The 22,671-nt window shown below is 37.4% G+C and overlaps 3 protein-coding genes across 3 annotated transcripts in view; all 3 read right to left on the reverse strand.

Moving 5' to 3' along the window:
* Window positions 1–2,578, reverse strand: part of SPTA1 (spectrin alpha, erythrocytic 1) — a 107,850-nt gene extending 105,272 nt beyond the window's left edge. Inside the window, exon 1 of the mRNA XM_049880879.1 lies at window positions 2,486–2,578. The gene's annotated coding sequence lies outside the window, so the exon portion shown is untranslated. The remainder of the gene's footprint in view (window positions 1–2,485) is intronic.
* Window positions 2,579–8,007: 5,429 nt separating this feature from the next.
* LOC126071514 (olfactory receptor 6K2-like) lies at window positions 8,008–8,964 on the reverse strand. The gene has a single exon (XM_049875701.1). It carries the CDS (start codon window positions 8,962–8,964, stop codon window positions 8,008–8,010), a length of 957 nt encoding a protein of 318 aa, XP_049731658.1.
* Window positions 8,965–18,791: 9,827 nt separating this feature from the next.
* Window positions 18,792–19,767, reverse strand: LOC126071515 (olfactory receptor 6K2-like). The gene is given in 2 exon segments (XM_049875702.1): window positions 18,792–18,825; window positions 18,827–19,767. Coding segments are annotated over 2 exon segments (975 nt in total).
* Window positions 19,768–22,671: the final 2,904 nt, after the last annotated feature.

The raw sequence follows: 22,671 nt of genomic DNA on the forward strand, positions 1-22,671 counted from the left end.
ACCCAGTGCTGTTGGCTGTCAGGACTGGGAAGCACTGCTTTTTCTTGGGCCCCTTTTGTAGGTGGCATGGGTGGAGCCACGAGACTTCAAGGCCCTGATATGGGTAGATGAGGACCCTGCTTAATAGGCAGAGCAGTGTCAAACATCATGAACCTGACTGTCCACCACGTAGCTGAAACAGTTGAAGTTAGAGTTCAGGTATATACGCTGTCGTACTTTGCTAATGAGGTCCTATGCTGTTGAAATGGGTCCACACAGGTCTATGGAAGGGTGAGAGGCATTCAAAGTCCATGGACCCCTTATGCCTGTGCCTAGGCAAAAGAGTTTTTTCTGTCCTGCGTTCTCCTCTTAGGGAAGCAGGCAGATTATTTTTTCCCCTGTTGTCAATTTGTTCCTTCCTCAAAGCTGGGAGAGTGGCTCAGGAGGCGTGACAGGTCCTAGTTTCAGCCCAGGGAAAGCAGCTATTACTGAAGCTGACTCAGGACCTGGTGCAGACAGTGGACGAGTCAGGTAAATGGGAGAGAGTTTTTTCCCAAAGGGATATTTTTTGCTCCATGTGGTGGATTAGATTCAAGTACTTATTTTTTTGCCAGTTGCATCCTGCTTTTTTTTGATTCTGGAGGCGTGAGTGGACTCTTCACCGCTCGGTCTCTCCTGATTCGGAAAATGCATCCCTAATGCCACTGTTTGCCTCATTGCGCTTTCACCAGTGGATTTGGCCTGAGGGGTGCCGGTTCCCACCAGGTCAGATCTGGCAACTCCTTGCTGCTTCTGAACCGTGTCTCCCTCCCTCTGCCACTCACTCTGACTCCTCAACTTTTCCTTTGATGTTCAGGGCTCCTAGATTTTTATATATAATCGATTCATTTGTTTTTTCGGGTCTTTGTTTTAAGAGGGACCACAGGAAGCGCCTGACTACTCTGCCACATTGGCCCCACCTCTAGGCTAATAATTATTGGTTGTCCAGAAGACTTTCCCAACTTTTCACATAACCTTGTGCCAATATTTATGAAGTTTTATAAATAGAGTTACTTTGGGCTAATAATAGAAGATGAGTTTAATTTAGTAAAATCACAGAATTTCAGATGGATAAAAATGAAATATTTTATTGCTTTCAAAGGTTAAAAAAGTGTTGACAAGTAGAGATCATTCTAAACTGAATTTAACAAATAATTTAAAGTGGCTTGCAATTAGTGACTAATATTATACACAAGGAGATTGAAAACTTTGTTTTCTTCATATTTAAAAATGCACCTCATATAGTGTTTACTCTTTTAATTTGTATTATTCACAGAAACTATAAAACAAAAGTTCAGACCATCTTCTACCCAATTATCACAAATGTCAAATAATTAGGATCTCAGTAATTAGCTCCTAGACCATAAAACTCAGTACTGTCAAACAACACAAACTACCCCTTTCATACAGAGGAATCAGATCCGTTTGTTACAAATTCCAGCAAAATACCCATAAAGTCCACCTCATTCATTAGATTTGGGCACAGTTTCTCCAAACTTACCTTATCCAGGACATTAATATAGAGTTTAAATTTTTGTTTCTCTTTATTTCTCCTAAATAATAATTGCTACTCTGTGGGTGGCCATTGTTAGTGTGGCTATAGTATTAAATCATCCTATGGAGATTCATATCTCTATTGAGTATTATTTTGTTGCAGGTTACCTCATTGCCTTCTATATGAACTGCCTTAAACAGGTCATTATTGGATTTTGATGCTGTTTCAAGACATTAGCTCAAGGTCATTGTTCAAAGTGAGACATTCAAAAAAGAGAGTTAAAATCAAACCAATTTTTTAAAAAATTTGTGGTAAGTACATATGTAATAGAAGGAGCCTTGGTGGTGCAATGGTTAAGAGCTCAGCTGCTAACAAAATGTCGGCAGTGTGAACCCACCAGCTAATCCACTAGAGAAAGGTGTGACAGCCTGCTTCTGTAAAGATTATAGTCTTAGAAATCCTATGTGGCAGTTCTATTCTGTCCTATAGTTTTGCTATGGGTAGGAGTCAATTCGACAGCAATGGGGTTTTTTATATATCTAACAAATTGTCTTTCAACATTCTTTACCTGTACAATTCAGTGACAGTAGCTATGTTTGTCATGTTCCATCATTACTATTATTCATTTCCAAATTTTCCCATCATCCTTAACAGAAGCTCGATGTCCCCTAAGCAGTGAGTCCCCCTTTTCCCCTCCCTTCCATCCACCCCTGGTAACTATTAATAAACTTTGGTTTCTATACACTTGCCTATTCTAGATATTTCATATAAGTGGAATCAAACAGTTATACTGATACATGCTACAACATAGATGGACCTTGAAAACATTATGCTGAGTGAAATAAACAACATCTAAAAAGTAAAGAAAAAAATTCTTAATGTCCCTGCCAAGGATAGTATAGAAAGTTCAAAGAACAGAGCTTTCCTGATTATATTAGCAGCAAATTTTACTACAAAGAATTCTGTACTCACAGTTTCCTTTGGAAAGTGCTCTATTTTTTCTTAAAGATCTAGAACCTGGCAACATAAAATGTATCCACAAGAGAGAAAGGGAGACAATTCAAGTAGAACTGTCTGGTCTAATTCAGATAGAGATGACAGAAAACGTTAAATATTTGGCAGAGAGAAAAAAAAAAAAAAAGAAGCTTCTTTCTTGGGCCCAGAATCCTGCCAGCCATAGACAAGCCATGTTATCTTCAGGAGACAGATTCAGCGGAGGCAGCTGCTAAATTTCACAGATGCTTGGTGACTCAGCAGTTATGGAGGGCTAAGGCTCTCAAAGTTTCTCAACAGGACTTCAAAAAAAAAAAAGAAAAAGAAGAAGAAAAGCTTTTTAGGTGGAAAAAGGGAAGAAAAAACAATTAATGACATAATATAAAAAGGCTATGTTAAGATCGTGCTTTGTTTTTTTGATTAGTTTTAGATTTAACACTGTCTGGGTTCTCACTCCTCAAACTGTCTGCACAACTGTAAGAACACAGAGCATACGTATGTTCTTGTTCCAACATATCTGTAGGAAATACAACTCAGTAACTTCATCAAAACCCAAATGTAGATTTTTAACTACCTTTAAAATAAGTCAGTAATAATCTTGATGTTTGATATAGACCCCTTTCCCAAAATAAGGAAAAGATTATATTCCTGGTCTCATAAATTGCTTTTTAAATTCTATTTACCTGTACCATTTATCATTTAAATAGGAGGAATAAAAGAAATAAGAGATATGAGTGTGTGTATTTCATGAAGCAAAAATTAGGATATCTCATTTGATAAACTATGTATTGAAGTCACAAACATTTGAAAATGAGGCTGATTTCTAAAGTGTGGGATAAAAGTCACACTATTTTACATATAATTTTTTATGGAAAAAAAGGAAGCAGAAATTCTCCAAAAGCAGAGTTCTGTTAAGCAACTTTACAAAAGCAAAACAAACAGAAAATAGTGGGGTGCTTTAAAGACCCTCCCACAAAACACTGGTGCAATCCATGTCAAACTTCATTTCAATGTAAATTTCAATTTGAATAATCTACTTTTTATGGCCCATGGAGGGAGATTAAACTTCTATATTTTTGGTTTTCTTCTTCCTGGATCATCTCATCCAGAAAAACTGAGAGAACTTTAAGTTCTCTTCCTGAGAGCCTAATATTATTTTCCTGTTCCTGATGGTTTCATTATATTCAAATCAAATTTAGCTACTAAAGGCAGGAACACCAGTCTTAGAAAAGGTGCTATATCACATATCGCCAGCAGCCTCTGGAGTTGGATGTGATATTATTCGACCTTTACCCAGGAAATAAGAACCACCATCTACTGAGTATCTAACCAACCCAAACCCATTGCTGCCGAGTTGATTCCAACTCATAGGGACTTAATAGGACAGAGTAGAACTGCCCCATACGGTTTCCTAGGAGTGGTTGGTGGATTCGAATCGCCAATTTTTGGGTTAGCAACCTAGCTCTTAACCACTGTGCCACAAGGGGTCCATTGAGTAGCTAGTTTATGTTAATTTACATACTGAAATAATTAATTTGCTTTAATTTTTAATCTTCAGAAAATTCCATAAGGCAGATATTATTCCCCCCCCTTTTTTTTAAATATAAGAAAACAGTCTCAGAGAGGTAATGTCTGATCCTGTAGGCATTTGGCTTGTAAATATTTAAATAAAGAGTCAAATCCTTGTCAATATGGCCATCGCGCCTTTCTGTTCCTCATCTGTTGTAGTGTATCTTCTCTTAGCTCATCAATATTTCTGCCCACCCCTATTCTTGGACCATCTGAAGTGCCAACATGAAATAATATGGCCTGACCATCAGGACTGGTGATCATGAAATAAAAGGGAATAAGAGCCATAGTGTTTAGAACAACGTAGCAATGTGAAAGTCCACAGGAGACACTCGGGGGACAGGTTTGGTAGATAACAGGCTTCTGTTCTCTGAGTTTTCAGCCATTGTAGTCAGGAGAGACCCATGGTAATAGTTGTTCTGACAGTGCCCTGGCTTTTATTCTGTCAGCTGCTGACTTTAAATTCAGTCCTACTCTGTCCTCCCAGTCCCAAGGGAGCATCTCCTCAGGATTGATAGAGGGAAAGAATGAGAAAATCTTACACTCTTGTGACTTTACACATGGACCTTTGACCTTCTGCTTGTCACTTTTATCATCTTCCAAGAAAGCTCATTGGTTTTGATCATAGAAACCCTGATTAGAGGATTAGTAGAGAAGACAGAGCTCCTCGCCTTTACAAAGTTTTAGGAAATAGAGGAAACTGGGTAAAGACTCAGGTAAAGAGTGCATGACAGATATTATGGAGGTATAGAAACATGTACAATCTATTGCATACTGTACATAAGTGAGTGCTAAGAAGCTATACGAGGAGGTACATTCGATCATAGCGTCATTAAAGAGAAATCTACATGCAGTTTTAAAAGGGCAGGGGCAATTTGGAGGGCCGTTGTATTTGGCCATGGTTATCAGCTGTGGGCAGATCTGAACTTCACATAGTAGTTTAATCAGCACTGTCCAGCTTGACGCAGCCTCTGCTCAGGCATCAGAATGAAGGAACATGTTTGATCCCCTCTGAACTTAGAAACTATAGGAGATGCTTTACATCTAAAAATTCTTAAGTCTTCCCAACCTAGATCATTAAAATTCATACCTGCTTACTGTGAATTATTTTTAGTGTTCCACTTTCTCAGCTCGTTTACCAAAAAGGACAAATAATTTAACCTTATGAAAAATTAAAATTTCTTCCTTAAAATAGGGAGTCATCATTTTATTATTTACTATTGTCATTTATTACTTTGAAATTTATTTTTTGTTTCTCCAGAATTATTTCTCATTTAAAAATTTCTCCTATTTTTATCTCCTAAACAGATCAGAACAGTAGATAAATAGCATTTCACAAACCAACAAAAGACCTTTTGCCGTTAACTGTATCTACTTTGACTCATCACTCCAGGTCTTCTGAGATTATTTGCCGCTTAACTCTACTTGCAAATTTATATATTACTCAAGTTTAGAATTCTCCAAACAAGGAATAGAAATCTTTCCTCATCATCTCTCATTCTCCCTATTTAATTTATTTATATATTTTTAATTTTTTCAGTTTTCTTCATTTGGTTTTACTACACTAAGTAAAGAAAAACAACAATAACAACATGGTGTTTCCTTTGTACAATGAACTATGTAATTTAAGAGTTTGAAATAATGGAAAAGACACTGAATTTGAAACTGAAACTTCTGATTTGAAGGCTTGATTCCACCACTTAAAGATAAGATCATTCCTGAAAATTTATTTAAATTTTGTTGAGCCTGTAATGGGAATAATAAAGACTAACATGCCTTTCCAGAGAATTGTTATATGGCTCAATTCAGATGGTAGCTTAAAAAGCAATTTGTAGTAAATTCTACACAGTAAAAGAATTGTTATTGTTAAATGAAGTGAATAATACTAGCCATGTATATTTTAACTATTCAAGTCAGGGATTTCATTCTGAATCATTAATTTTGAAAATTAGAATGTAAAGGGTAGAAATCTAATACAGGAGAATTTTTCGTAAAGCTAAATGCTTATCTTTTAAAGCCTGCTTTGCAATGTAACTTCAGCTAATCTTACATAAAATTGCTTGGTGCTCCCATCCACTAATAATTATTTCAGGGCTCAGCAACCACAAAGGAAACCATGTAAGCCTAAATCCCTTATAAACATTATAAAACCAACATATATGATGACCTGTTCTCATTCAGAAACAAACTTAGAAATCAATTGAAAATTATGATCTCTCATTAGAATAGTAGAAACTAGGAAATAGAACTGAGTGCCAGGACAAAACATATTATTTTTCTTCACAACCATTACTAAACTTTGAAATTTAATTTTTATATTTAAGTGACTAGATTCCCAAAATATCAGTGGAAGTCCTATTCAACATCTAAATACATGCCAGTAAGTGGCTCATCTGTTGCTTGGCTTCTTTCATTGTTAAGAATTGCCTGTATGTGCAAATATACTATGATTTTGTCTTCATCCATTCTCTCTCCTTCCTCTGCCATTCTCTCTTGAACCTGAAAATAATCTGATTTTTTTCATCATAATATCATAACTTAAGAGGCATATATGATGTGCAAACTGTTGTATGATGTAGACTAAAAATTATGCTAAATGCACATGAAGAGAGGCTGAATGTCATTAGTTATTAGGGAAATGTAAATTAAAATCCGCAATGAGATATCACTTCACATCCACTAAGATGGCTATGATTAAAAAAATAGAAAACAACAGGTGTTGGCAAGGATTGTAAATGGTACAGCCACTGTGGAAAACAGTTTTGTGGTTCTTCAAAAAGTTAAACATAGAATTAACGTATGATCCAACAATTCCACTCATATATATGTATGCATATATATATATATGCATACATATATATATGTATACCCAAAATAGTTGAAATCAGGAACACAAACAGATACTTATACACCAGTGTTCATTGCAGCACTATTCACAATAGTCAAAAGAGAAACAGCTTAAATTTCCATCAACAAGCGAATGGATAAACAAAATGTGGTACATACATACAATGGAATATTACTCAGACATAACAAGAAATGAAGTCCTGAAATAAGGTACAACGTGGATGAGTGTTGAGAAAATTATGCTGACAATTAAGTTAGTCATAAAAGGACAAATATTGTGTGATCCCACTTTCATGAAATATATACCCAAACCAAACCAAACCCAGTGCCATTGAGTCAATCCCGACACGTAGCGACCCTATAGGACAGAGTAGAACTGCCCTATAGAGTTTCCAAGGAGCGCCTGGCGGATTTGAACTGCCAACCCTTTGGTTCGCAGCCATAGCACTTAACCACTATACCACCAGGGTTTCCATGAAATATATAGGATAGGCAAATGTATAAACACCAAAGTTTATTAGTAGTTACCAGGAGCGAAGAGGGGAGAGGATAAAAAGGAATGTCATTGCTTAGGGGACACTGAGCTTCTCTTTAGGGTGATGTGATATTTGGAAACAGGTAATGGTGATGGTTGAATAACATGGTAAGTATAATTAATGTCACTGAATTCTACATGTGAAGAGTGTTGAAATGGCATATACTTTGTTACATATATATTTAACACAATAAAAAAAAAAAAAAAAAAGCTAAATAGAGGCCCAAGCAATGTTTTATAGAAACACAGAGTAAAGCATATTTGTTACAGTTTTATTACATTAGGGAAGATTTCAGGGCAGAGGCAACATTTTCTGTGAGTCCTTCTGGATTCAAAGAATGAGTAAACTAGGGAACTGTGTGAGTTTTTAATCCCACTTCCTTTGGATTTGATGATTATTTACTAAGTTCTCAGAGATAGTCAGAATGGCTGAAGGTTCCACTTACTATCAATGCGCAGAAAAATAAACACAGCAGCAGCAAACACACTGAAACATTAATATAGCTATTTTATGTATATACTTTCTTAATTAATAGGTGTGCATTTTGTCTTATTTGATATGATGTATAAATAGAGTCAGTTGGCACATATGCTTTTTTATGGCTTCCTGGATCTCCTTATTCCTTAGACTATATATAACTGGGTTGAAGAATGGTGACAACACTGCAAAATTTAGGCTGATGGCTGTGTTCCAGAAAAAGGAGTACTTGGCAGAGAAACGCAGATACATCAGGGCCACACTTCCAAAAAATATCAAGAAAATGGAAAGGTGGGAAGCACAGGTGGAAAAGGCCTTCTGGCGTCCATCAGCAGAGTGGATACACAGGATTACTGCAATGATGCGGACATAGGCCAAAGCCACAAGCATTACAGCGGTGATGATCTCCATAGCATGTACAACATCCACAACCTTGATTAACACAATCGTGCCAGTGTCCATACATGCCAGATTCAAGATGGGGTCAAAGTCACAGAAGATATTCCGAATTTGATTTGGACCACAAAATGACAGTGTGGATATCCAAGCAATTTCAGGGAATGGCGTGAAGAAACCACAGAAGCAACAACCCAGAGTCAGCTGAGTGTACAGCTGAGATGTCATGATTGTAGGGTAGCGGAGGGGGTTGCAGATGGCCAGGTATCTGTCCATCGCCATGGTGGTGAGCAGGCAAACCTCAGTGATGCCGAGGGAATGAAAGAAATACATCTGCAGGAGGCAGCCCGCAGGAGAGATGGTCCTATGTTCACTCACTAGGTTGGACAGCATCTTGGGGATGGTGGTAGTGGTATACCAGATCTCCAGGAAGGAGAGGACACTGATGAAAAAATACATAGGAGTGTGGAGGCGGGAATCCAGTTTAACAGCAAAGAAGACCATGAGGTTCCCAATGATGATGAATAGGTATATGAGGACCAAGAGGATAAAAAACAACAGACCACCTTCCTGAAAATGAGGAAAACCAGTGAACACAAATTCGGTCACTGCCGTATGATTCTTATTTGTCATCCTCTTAGCTGTAGGAATAAAAAGAAGAATTAAGACTTCTGGGCATCTAGTTTAGAGAATTCATTGAATAATCAATTCATTTGTTCAAATTCAAATATTTGGTATTTGATGTGTTATGGAAACCCTGGTGGTATAGTGGTTAAGTGCTATGGCTGGTAACCAAAAGGTCAGCGGTTCAGATCCACCAAGCGCTTCTTGGAAAGTCTATGGGACAATTCTACTCTGGCCCATAGGGTCGCTATCAGTCAGGATTAACTTGTCGGCAACGGGTTTGGTTTTTGATATGTTGTATGCACTGTGCAATGTACAATATGCTGAAATGTAGGGATAACTGAAAAAGAGCCAAGGTTCTAAATATATAAATTACTGTATTTCTTCTAGCCAGTCACACCATGAGATTGAATTTATATTGTCAATTGCCTCTGCTACCTAAGAACACACTTTTACTATTAGTAGATTTTTTTCTTCCTTGCACTTCTTTATTGTTTAGAAGAAATGTATACTCTTCACCTTTTTCCTTCTACTTTCTGTATTGGATTCTGTCCTGCTCAGAAAAATAATAAATCAAGACTCAGCTCAAATAGTACCTCCCCACAAATGCTTCTAGTCGATTTATTTATTTATTTTTCTCTCCTTGCTACTCCCATGACAATTGATTTTTCAAATCCTATATCTTGACTTGTATTACAATATCATGTCTGTTTTCCCAAATTACTGTGTATAATATATTTCAACCTGATGTTTTGCACCAGTAAGTGTTCAGTAAATGTTGATGGCAGTGAATTGTATGGAATGTGGACAGATAAGTAGTATATGCCTAAACAGGCTGGTCACACAACCATGGCAACTGCTGCCTGAATTCTGAAAATTCAAGAAGTTTGTCATCTTTCCTTTTGCCTGGAGATTGGTGTAAGAAATTAAATTCTTCTTTGTGGAGAGTCTCTGACAGAGCAGGAGAAAAGTGGGATGCAAAACTGAAATTCTAGTAAAAAGACCAGACTTAATGGTCTGACTGAGACTACAGGGATCCCAGAAAACATGGCCCCTGGAATCTCTGTTAGCCCAGAACTGAAGCCATTCTCTAAGCCAACCCATCAGACAACGATTAGACTGGACTGTAAGACATAAAATGATACTTGTGAAGAGAATGTTTCTTAGCTCAAGTAGATTAAAAAAAAAAAAAAAAAAATTTTTTTTTTTTTTTAGGCAACTCCTGTCCAGAGGTGAGATGAAAAGGCAAAAAATGAAAGGAGCTGGCTAAATGGACATGGGAAACACAGGGTAGAAAGGAGGAGCGTGCTGTCACATTATAGGGAAAGCAATTAGGGTCACATAACAATGTGTGTATAAATTTTTGTATGAGAAACCAGCCTGAATTATAAACTTTCACTTTAAGCACAATAAAAAAAAATGCAAAAAAAAAAAAAATTCTGTGTGGGCATATCCTATGTGGAGCCGGCAAATAACAGAAAAAGAAAGATAAAATTGGAGGTTCGGAAAAGTGATTTACTACTTGATCACCGATACTTTTTCGGAAAATGGTAGGGAGTAAATAAATACATAAATGAAACAAATACCTTAACCCAGTTAATAGAAACTTCATTCTTCCAGTTCTTTAGGCCAAATTCCTTGAAGTCAATCTTGTCTCCTCTTTCTCATATCCTATTTCCAATCATTAAGCAAAACCTCTGTTATACTTTCAAAACATATCCAAAATCCAATTACTTTTCACCACATTCACATTGTACCCTGGTTCAAGCCATCAACCCATGCCTGGATTCTTCCCATAGCCCCCAAACTTGTATGCCCTTGCTCCTTTATAGTCTATCAGCACTACACTGAGAGAGATCCATTTAAAGACAAATTAGATAATGTTACTTCTCTGCTGAAATCCCTCCTGTTGGCTTCCAGTTCACTCTAAGTGAAAGCCAAAAGCTTTAATAATAGTCTTTTTAGTCCTTTTAATACCTGGTACCACAATGATTTTTCTAACTTTATCTTCTACTTCTCCACACCCACCCTAGCCCCTCCATCCACACGACACCTGGAATGCTCCTACCTCACAGCCTTTGCACTTGCATTCCCTTACCTAGAACATTCCTCACTAGAATATCTACATGGACAACCTCTTTTCCTTCACTTCTTTGGATCATTGTTCAAATATCACCTGCTAAGGGAAACCATTCCTGATTCATGATACTTAAAATTAATCACACTCAGCCCAAATTCTTTCTAGTCCCTAACTGTATCTTCTTATTTTTTTCTCCATAATATTTCTTACTACCGAACATATAATTATACTATATTTAAGTTATTATACCACCTACTCATATGTAAACTTCATGAGGGCAAGGATGTATGCCTTTTTTGTACACTTATATCTCTAATGCCTAGTACACCGATTGGAACACTGTAGACATGTAATAAATATTTTATTACTTACTTAATTGTAATTTAGAAATAGTATGAAATATGTCTTTCTACTCCTTCGAAGTTGCTCTTGTGTGTAGAGCAATTTCCTCTAATGCCCAAAACCCAAAACCCAATGCCATTGTGTCGATTTTGACTCATAGTGACCCCATAGGGTTTCCAAGGCTGTAAATCTTGTAAATCTCTATGGAAGCCGACTGCCACATCTTTCTCCTGTGGAGCCGCTGGTGGTATTGAACTGCCAACCTTTTGGTTAGCAGTTGATCACTTTAACCACTATGCCAACAGGGCTCTCTAGTGCCCAATATAGAATTATTTCAAAATCTTTCTGGCTCATGGGAAAGTTGTAATTAGGAAACTGTGCTCTCAAAATATAGTGGAAAAGTAGTAGAAGTAATAGCGGTATCATTTTATGAATATGTGGATATGTTAGATTGGTGATAGAAGGTGAAATTCTGGGCTTAAGAGTAAAATATCTAAGAGAGATATAGATAGCTTCCTAGCTGCAGAATTACCCACGTTTTCAAGCCCTCAGCTTTCTATAAAGTTTTGGAGTGTTAGTACATACATTCAGGTAACTGAACGTAAAGCTGTTAGTACCAATGACTCCCTTTTTCCTGGGAGTCCAGGTACCCTGTTTGAATAGCCATATCTCTAAAAATCTGGTATTCAAGCTGCAGAACAGTTAAACAAGAATAATAAAATGGTAGAATTGGAGCGGCAACACTTACTACCTTCCATTTGTACTCTATATAGATACAACCATACAGAAAATCATAAGTCATGAATTAATTCAACAGTCATTTGTTAGGTTATTGATTTGTAGAGCCAAGTGCTAGAAATGAGGTACAACGGAGATATTATCCAAAAACCACTGTGTCTCAAGTCAGGTATACGACTGATAATTCAAGGTAGAAAGCAATTAGTGTTACAGATAAAGTTCAGTGAGATTTCAGAGAAGTTACTGGTCATTGAAGTTCATGTTCTGAGTCTACTACATTTTTGGGAAAGTTATTCATCTGCTCTCTATCTCTGTTTTTCATCTGCAAACTAGAAATGATGAAACCATTCACCTCATTATATTGTGAACATTAAATAAAGTAGCAGATGTAAAAACACTATGTGCATGGCACATAGAGACAATGAACGTTAACTAATCATCATCATCATTATTATTACCTAGAAGGATGGGAATAATAATGATGATGATGATTAATATTTATTGTTATTATTATTACCTAGAAGGATGGGTGTGTGCCTGACCCAAACCACGGTGTTGTCAATCACATGATATGCATACAAAAGTTGGACGATTGATAAGGAAGACCTAAGAATTGATGCCTTGGAATTATGGAGTTGGCAAAGACTATTGAACATATCATAGACTTCCAGGAAACTCTGGTGGCGTAGTGGTTAGGAGCTATGGCTGCTAACCAAAAGGTAGGCAGTTCCAATCCACCAGGCGTTCCTGGAAACCCTATATGGCAGTTCTACTCTGTCCTATAGGGTCGCTGTGAGTCAGAATTGACTTGATGGCAACAGGTTTGGCTTGGTTTTTTTTATGGACTACCAGAAGAAGGAACAAATCTGTCTTGGGGGGAGTACAGCCAGAATACTCCTTAGAAGTAAGGATGGTGAGACTTTGTTTCACATATTTTAGACGTGTTATCAGCAGGAACCAGTCCCTGGAAAAGGACATCATGCTTCGTAAAGTAGAGAGTGAGCCAAAAAGAGGAAGACCCTCAACTAGATGGATTGACAAATTGGCTGCAACAATGGGCTCAAGCATAACAATGATTGTGAGGATGGTGCAGGATCAGGCAGTGTTTCATTTTGTTGTACATAGGGTCACTATAAGTCAGAATCGACTTGATGGCACCTAACAACAACAATAGAAGGATAGGTAACAATATAAATGTGTTTACTGGGGAGACTTTAAGCTTAACATCCTCAGTAATACTGAGACAGCACTACCGTAATTTGTTTTGGTGAGGAAAACACTCAATTTGAAGACTGGACCTGTTTTGGTTACTTGTTCTATTATTAGCCGACCCTGTGACCTTAGACAAGTTAGCCGCCCCCCACCCTTTTTTGTTCATACAATGGATATGGTAATACCTAATACATTTGTTATGAGGATTAAATAAGGCAGCACAATGAAAAATCACTCTATAGGCATTTTTGCTCTTGTTAGGTGCCATCAAGTTGGTTCTTACAGGCCTTAATTCTTGTTAAAACCAGGCTAACACTCTCATACCCATGTGAAGAGGAGCAGACTTTTGTGTGCAACCTACAAAGTGAAAGGGCAAGTTGTATTTGTTCACATCGCCCCACATCTTGCACAACCACCAAATACAAATACATCCTTTTTGTCCTTGATATGTTTGACCAAAACCAGTTATTTTCACCTACTTAAAGTGTTCTAGGTTCTATCTCATAGTCAATGAAGCTACAGTTGAGGGAATATATTCCCTTCTCAGTCCATGGTACTGCTTTCAACTCTCTGACATCTAGCTCCATACTTACCTCTGACTAGCACACTCTTCTGCCTTCTTCTAGTAAAGAGGATGAGAACATGCACCACAGATTTCTTGGAGATTATAAATGACTCGATTCCCTCCCCAACCCCGAGAGTTTTTTCTAAGGTGTCTGGGGATTTGGAGCATCAAAACAAAACAATCTATTCCCATAAGAATAGTTAGGGAAAGCATTTGACTTGCTAGCCTTCACTTTACTCACTAATTCCATAAGTCATAGTATAGTCAGGACTTTGAAAAGACGGGGAAAGAGTCGAAAGGGGAAGATGTAAAGGAAGAAGGGGAAAAGAAAAAAGAGGTTATAAGAGAGGAAGGACAAAGAGAGGCAGAACAATCGGTCTTATCTTTGTATCTTCTTTGATTCTCCAATGTCTAAGCCAGCTTCCTTTACTTAGCCCTGCATAGGTCTTTATACCTCAGGTTTCACTTTCTTCCCCTAAGATGAAATCTAAATTAAGTTGTGCTTAATCATTATGTCCTTTTGTCTTCTATGACCTGATCACTTATCTTGAGCATATGTGCACTGAGGGGAAAGATTTGAGTGGGTAGAAAGCAAAAGGTATTTTGTAAGCATGTGCTACTAATTTTTCTTACAGCAATCTCCCCAAAATATAATAAGTAGTTTGGTAAGGTGGGAAGCACAGTGAGAGAACACTGCTATCAGCAATGTGAACTGAAAGGATCACTGTGATACGGAGATCAGCAGCACTAGCAGGATGTTACAGTGACCTGCAGTCTGAATGGCGTTCTCAGCCTTGACCATCACACATTGCTACTGTACATGCAGTCCATACTCAAGATTATAGCAAAGACCCAGAAGATACTTTCAATTGGGTTTGGGCCACAATATGAGATGTTGGTTGATAACCATATAATTTCTGGGAAGTGTATGATAAAAACCACAGAAATAGCAGCCACAATTTAGAATTGTAGAGTTATGAACATTGTCCAGGATATGACACATGGCCTTGGTGATCAGTGTGGCCTTTTCTGAGATTCCAAGTAAGTGGGAAAAAAATATGTTTTCAAGATAAAGTCTGTGGCACTTCTTTTCACTGATCAATTTGGAGAACATCTTTGTTGTAGCAGATTTCTAGGAATGATAATGCACTGTTTAAAGAACTCATGGGGTGGGGAGACTGGAATCAATATCAAAACAGTAAAAATCATTAGATTTTCAACAGCAATGAAGAGCAAAGAATTACTGAGTAATTCTCCATCACCTTAATAATATCCTCCTAAATATGAACAGTTTTTTTTTTTTTTTTAACCATGTTTCATGCTTTAAACAGTACTCACGTAGCTGAACTCCATCAGACAGAAGGTGGGGAAGAGCAAATGTTAAGCCCGTTTCAATTTTTAATAAAAATATTTCATGTTATCCTATCACTTATGAAAGACTTTACTAATCTTTAGCATTCTGTTTGTTTTTTCCTTTTCCCTTTACTGTGGATGGAGTAAAGAGTGATTGCTTACTGGAAGAGGAAAAATAAAAGGACCATTCCAGTTTCTTCCTTTTCTTAAGCTCTGGTTCCTACTAGACTGTGAAATTCAAGATATCAGGAAATTTACTTCGGAACCACGCTGTTCCAACACTTACCACAATTCCTTACACATGGTAAATAATTTAAAATTTTTCCTTGAAGAAATAAATAAAAGTATGTCAATCATACTAACAATAAGTTCAGTGTTTCTCTTGAAGGTTGTCTGTGGTTCTTAGTTGAGAATATCTTTCCTATGTCTCTTTTTCCTCAGGAAAATGGCCATAGTGTTAGGAAATGTAGCATAGTGATTATGAAAGAATAAGGCTTTTGAAGTAAGATAGGCCTCGACTCAAATCACTGCTAGGTTTCTTACTAAATGTATGTCCTTAGACAAATCATTGAACTCCTAGAAGCCGCAGTTCCTTCCCTTATAAAGCAGGAAGGATAGTAACAGCTATTGCATTAAAAAAAAAAAGTTACTATCAAATCGATTCCCGACTCATGGGTACCCTATAGGGAAGAGTAGAACTGCCCCATAGGGTTTCCAAGGAGCAGATGGCGTATTCTAACTGCCAACCTTTGTTTAGCAGCTGAGCTCTTAACCACTAAGCCACCTATTACATAGGGTTGCAGAAAGTAGCATACAGAAGACATTTAGTACAATGTCTTAAATATGGTAAGTGCTCAATAAATGGTAATTATAATACTGTTTTTATCAACAAATGCTACAATTGTAAATATATTGCTATTTTAGTAATATAACAAAAATATGATTAAATGCATCAGAGTATTCATTATTCACGGTAGTTTTGGTCTATGAAGACCTCTGGAGTCAGAATGCTGAATTAACAAATACCAAACCAGCCTTGTTCAACTGCAGCTGGGGAGCCCTTGACACTTTGTGCATACACATGTATGTGAATATCCACTAGAGTGCTCTGGGAGTTTTCGTTTTAGCAAATGGATTTCTCAAATAAGAAATCCTTGGATATTGAGACTCAACTGTATACCTAGTAAAATTACTTTATATTCATGATTTGTAGTGAGGGATGGTTTACTCATAGGAAGTTTTAAACCAGGATGGTACGATGACCGGAAACTCTGGTGGTGTAGTGGTTAAGTGCTGAGGCTGCTAACCAAAGGGTCAGCAGTTCGAATCTGCCAGGTGCTCCTTGGAAACTCTATGGGGCAGTTCTACTCTGTCCTATAGGGTAGCTATGAGTCAGAATTGACTCAATGGCACTGGGTTTGGTTTTTTTCTTAGTATAATGACCAGATCTAAGTTTCAAAAAATAGCTCTGCCTGCAGTGGAGAGAGCAGTTTGAAGGAGCAGCTTGAAGTAAGGTAGAGTGGGAAAGAGAAGTAGTTTTAGTTACATTTTTAGGTAGTTTGATATCTGGGAAAGAATTACACAGTATAAAATGAAAAAAGGGAGAGAGCAGAAAAAAATGGTGTGTTCCTTTCCAATTCTGGAGATTTATGTGTATAAATTCTGTAACAATATTGCCCTTAGGAAAGTGCAGTAAAAATAATCAGTAATTTCATTCCTTATGTCTTTTGAAGGGCATTAAAGAAGATAGGCTATTTAAACCCAGCAATGTTTCTTGCATCTCTTTTTCACTCTTCCTTCATGTTTCCGTTGCTGTTAGACATCCTTGACTTGGTTCCAACTCATAGTGATCGTATATACAACAGAACAAAACACTGCCCGTTCCTTTGCGATTCTCACAATCGTTGCTACGTTCGAGCCTATTGTTGCAGGCACTATGTCAATCCATATCATTAAGGGTCTTCCTCTTTTTCACTCACTCTCTGCTTTACCAAGCTTGATATCCTTCTCCAGGGACTTGTCCTTCCTGATAACGTGTACAAAGTATGTGAGAAGAATTCTCCCCCATCCTTGCTTCTAAAGAGCATTCTGGCTGTATTTTGTCCAAGAGGGATTTGTTCATTCTTCTGGTAATCCATGGTATATCCAATATTCTTTACCATCACCATAATTCAAAGACAGAGATACTTTGTCTTCCCTTATTTATTGTCCAACTTTCACATGCATATGAGACGATTGAAAAGACCATGGCTTTTGCAACAGATTTGCCCAATGCAGTAAGTCGCTTGATTTCTTGCCTGCTGCTTCCATGGGTGTTGACTGTGGATCCAATTGGGGATTTAGACATTTTATGTAAGAGGTCCGTTGTTTGTGCTTGGTTTGTTCTAAGAACTCTCCTTAAATTAAATTTAGGGAAATATTTAAAGGTAAATATATAGTAAAGGCTCTTCAAGTCTCAGAAAACATACAATTTTACACAGATTGTGGAGGCTCAAATTCTTTTACCAAGTATTCTCGGAAGCCTTTCTTTGACCAAAACTACTCAAACCACAACCTATGATTTTTTCTGTCATTTTCCTTCTCTTCTCCATTCTAGCTCTTTATTAAAAACTATTAGCCTCTTTTTATAAAACCTTTCCTTTTACTTACATCTTTCCAACCAATTTTTAATTTTAAGCTTTAGGGGTTACTGTGCGGGAGGTGCTGTGGTACAGGAGTGGGGAAATTAGGCCGACAATTCTAGGACTTGTGTTGATGAGCAAAGAAAGAGTAAAAATCCACCTACATTGGCACAGTGATAAGATTTATCCCATCCCAGCAGGGGCATGAGCCCTGAAAAAAAAATCCTTCTTTATGAAGCAGGCATTAGAACTCCGCAAAAGAAACAGATCTTGACAAAAGGCAGAAGAAAAAAGATAGGCTAAGAGCATGAAAGCCAAGGGAGGAGAGAGCATGAAAAGTGAAGAGCTGAGTCCAGTAGAGTTTACCAGTGAGCTGAAACAATCAGAATGCAGCATAGTGGTAGTGATGTATTCACTCTTCAGGTATTTATTATTTATTACCTAATATATGCAATGTATTTAATCACAGCGAAAACAAAGTTTAAGTTTTTTTGTTTTATCATTAAAAACTGGTTAATTTTAGGAATTGTTAGATTAATTACTGATCAACACATGAATACCCAGTTTAGAAAATAGAACCATTCTTGAGGCACCACAGGAGAGCTTAGTCGTAAGAAGATAATTTTTTAAGTACCATGTCTTACAAAAAAAGGCTTTGATTATTTTTAAATTAAAGCGAATATTTACCCAGATTATTTCAACAAAATGAATTTACCTAAATAAAGTGGGATGGCAGAATGTTTAACAAAATCAGATCCAAAAAGATGTCAAAATGAATAAGGATTGAAAGGAGGTTATTGAATTGAGCAATCAGTGGATTTTGTTTATTGGTGACCATTGGGAGACCAGTTTCAGTAAAAGGCTGATGGGAAAAAAACAGAGCTGTTGAAGATGAAAAGGAGCCGGGAACTGTATAAACTTTTCACTATAAGATCTTATTTGAGATTCCTGGTCTTATGAAAAAAGGTTTTAGCTTGACCCATGTGCTTCTTTATAGCTTCTTTTATTTCTTTATTTCTCAGGCTATAGATGATAGGGTTAAAGAAGGGGGACAAAACTGCGAAGGCTAGAGCAATGGCTGTATCCCAGAATAAAGAGTAGGGGGCAGAGAAGCGTAGATACATGAGAGCCACACTGACAAAGAACAGCAAAAAGACAGTGAGGTGGGAGACACATGTGGAAAATGCCTTGTGACGACCTTCGGCTGAACGAATACGCAGAATCACAGCCACAATACCAACATAGGACATGACAATGAGTATCACTGCTGTAATAATCTGCACTGCATGGACGATGTCCACTACCTGAATCATGACAATGGCTTGTGTGTCTGTACAGGCCAGGCGTAGCACTGGGAGGAAGTCACAAAAGATATGCTCAAGGTGATTAGTGCCACAAAATGGCAGCGTGGAGATCCAGGCAATCTCGGGGAAGGGTGTAATAAAGCCACAAACACAGCAACTTAAAGTCAGTTGGGCACATAACTTGGGGGTCATGATGGTGGGGTAATGAAGAGGGCTGCAGATGGCCAGGTAGCGGTCAAAGGCCATAGCTGTCAATAGACAAACTTCACTGATGCCTGTGGAATGGAAGAAATACATCTGCAGCAGACAGCCATTTAAGGAAATACTCTTCCTCTCACTAAGCAGACTAGAGAGCATCTTTGGGATGGTGGCTGTGGTATACCAAATCTCCAAGAAAGAAAGGGCACTAATAAATAAGTACATGGGTGTGCGCAAGTGAGTATTCAGCTGGACTACTGTGATGATGACCAGGTTTCCAACAACAATGAAAGTATAGATGATGAGCAGTGGTACAAAGCAGAGGACAGAATCTCCCCAGGAATAAGGGAAAACTGAGAAGATAAACTCCCAAGCAGTGGTCTGATTAGGGCTGTCCATCTCCTGGATATGAGGATTTCAACTCCCTGTAGACTCAAGACTTCTATGAGGTATCTACCACTGGTCAGAGGTAAATGCACTTAACAAATTTCAGTCTCTGGATAGATCTCTGTATTGGGAATGAAGAGGAAGAAAAAGGAGGCAAGAAATAGTCCATATTCCAAAATTGTCACATGAAAAACATTCAGGCAAAAAGCACGTCTAATATTTTAGATCAATCCTCCATTTCTAAAAACACAAATTTCTGGGCCCCATCTTCAGAGTTTCTAGTTCAGTAGGTCTAGGGAAGGGTTCAAGAATTTGCGTTTCTAACAAATTCCCAGGTGTACTGATCTTGCTGTCAAGGGGCCGTATTTTAAAACCACTGCATTTAGAAAAATATGAAAGTAAACAAAGAGCTGAAAGGATAACAAATGATTAAGGTGTTTTTTTTTTCTGCATATTCATGTGTCATTGATTCCCTAACAATCTTCCCATAACTGTTTCAAATTTTTTTCTTGAATTTTCCCAGTTCTTCATCTGATCCTTGGCATATGATTTTATTGAATATTTTAAAGACAAAGCCATCACTAGTGAATTCTACCCTTTCTGCCTCTAAATGACTGTCCCTCCATATATGTGTGTATATATATATGAGCATTGGTGCCATAGTGGTTAAGAGCTTGGCTGCTAACCACAAGGTCAATAATTCAAATTCACTAGCCACTCCTTGGAAACCATATGGGGCAGTCCTACTCTGTCCAATAGGGTTGCTATGAGTTGGAACACACTGGATGGCACCTAATAACAACGAATATATACATACTTATTTATATTCATATATATGTATTCCTTGTTAACAATGACTCAGAGGAGCAATACATATATGTTGTTTTTTCTTCTTTTAAAAGATGGGCCATTCTACCTCCCCCAATTGTTTTATTCTGTATCCTCTAGGTAAGTGGTTTTCAGACATGTTTTGTACTAGAAGTCACTGAACAAATGAAACAATTCAAGGAAATGGAATATAGTAAACAATAAAGGCAGAGCTGATTTAGTAAAATTTGATGGGGAGTGACGGAGATGGCAGAACTTTTCTCTCTTGCTTTATGGAATACAACTTAAAAGCCACACACTATAAGATATTGTCTTATTACTTTATTCCTTTTTCAGGATGTTTTCTTTTTCTCTCTTCTTTAATTTCTTCTCTTTTGCTATCATATATGCACAAATTTCCTTATGTGGGAGAAAAGTACAACTGAACCTTTTGCTCTTCTGTCTCTACTTAGATTATTTTTCTCCTTTCTAGCAACACTGTTTTTTTTTTCTTTTTTCCCAACATGTAATATATATTTATTGTCATCATTCCCTTCTGAAACTCTTTGAACGGATTACCTACTCTAGACTTTCCCTATCTCTTTTCTTAAGATATACCAATGCCTTTCTGATTGAAAGTCCAAATGGTCTCACTCTGTCTCCATTACCACTAACATCCAAAGAACAAGCAGCACATCCATGAAAGTTTCTCCTTCCCTTGCATCCTTGACACCATACTATCCCTCTTTCCGTCATTGGCTTTTCTCTCTTCCACTTCCCAAATTTGGTGATAACTCAAAATTCTGTCTGTTTCTTTTCTCTGTTCATTTCATATTTCCTTCCACAGAGATAACACTCATTCAAGATATTTTTCAGCTTCTATTGTCCTTCAACTCTCATCTATTTATGTGACTTCAGAATCCCCTGAGTCTCTCCTGAGTCCCACATTTTCTGTAGAACTCCCCCACTCAGAAGCCTAACCTTGACTCAAACTTACCACCTCCACCTTACCCTCAGCACTCACTTTCTGAATCTGACTTTTTTATTTTCACCTGGATACCAATTTTACTCATTTTTACATCTATTGTGTATTGTTCCCTCAGTCTTCAAATCGAGTGAATCACCACGGTTTACTTAATTTATTTTTTCCTTTTGCTATGTCACTTTTGTTGTTGTTGTTAGGTGTTATTGAATCGATTTTTGATGCATAGCAACCCCATATGACAGAGTAGAACCATCCCATGGGGCTTCCTAGGCTGTAATCTTTACAGAAGCAGATCACCAGCTCTTTCTCCTGCAGAGGCACTGGGTGGATTCAAACTGCCAACCTTTTGGTTAGCAGCCAAGTACTTAGCTGTTGCACCACAGAGCTCCTTTGCTGTATCACTAATATGCTTCTATTTCCACTATCTTCACCTTAATTTTATGCCTTGTCGTACTGCTCCCACTAGATCTCAAAAAAAAAAAAAAAAAAATCTGCTTCCAGTCTTACTTTTTTCTGTTCAAGCCTCCATTCTCTCAAGTTTACTTTATAGGGCCTCAGTTTCCTTACGTGACTCCCCTTCCATACCTGTGTACACGTTTTACATTCTTACTATTCTTTCTCCAAATTGCTTCTCTTTAAAAAGGAAACAGATCTCAAATCCTTTGGGTAACTCTTTTGTAATAACTAAAACAAGATATGATAAACTTCCCTTATTGTCAGTCGTTGATGGTTATCTTGCTTTGTGCATGTCTTAGGAAAGAACATTTTATTAATAGTTTCTTATTTATATTAGCTGATTAAGAGCTTGGTTGCTAACCAAAACGTCAGCAGTTTGAATTCACCAACCTCTCCTTGGAAACATTATGGGGTAGTTCTACTCTGTCCTATACTGCCACTGTGAGTTAGAATCAGCTCGATGGAAACATTTTTATTGTTGTTTTTTTTATGGATCTATTTGTTTATTAATTACAAGATTCAACCTCATCAAACTCCTAACTTTTCTACTTACAACAGCTAGCATCATCTTACTTTAATATTCTACTGAAATTTATGTTGCATTATTTTTTGCAGAAAACAAAGCTTTATCTCTGGTTGCTATGGTGGCTTGTTAATTACCAATCCAG

The sequence above is a fragment of the Elephas maximus genome, chromosome 3 (assembly GCF_024166365.1).
Source record: "Elephas maximus indicus isolate mEleMax1 chromosome 3, mEleMax1 primary haplotype, whole genome shotgun sequence".
Classification (NCBI taxonomy): Eukaryota; Metazoa; Chordata; class Mammalia; order Proboscidea; family Elephantidae; genus Elephas; species Elephas maximus.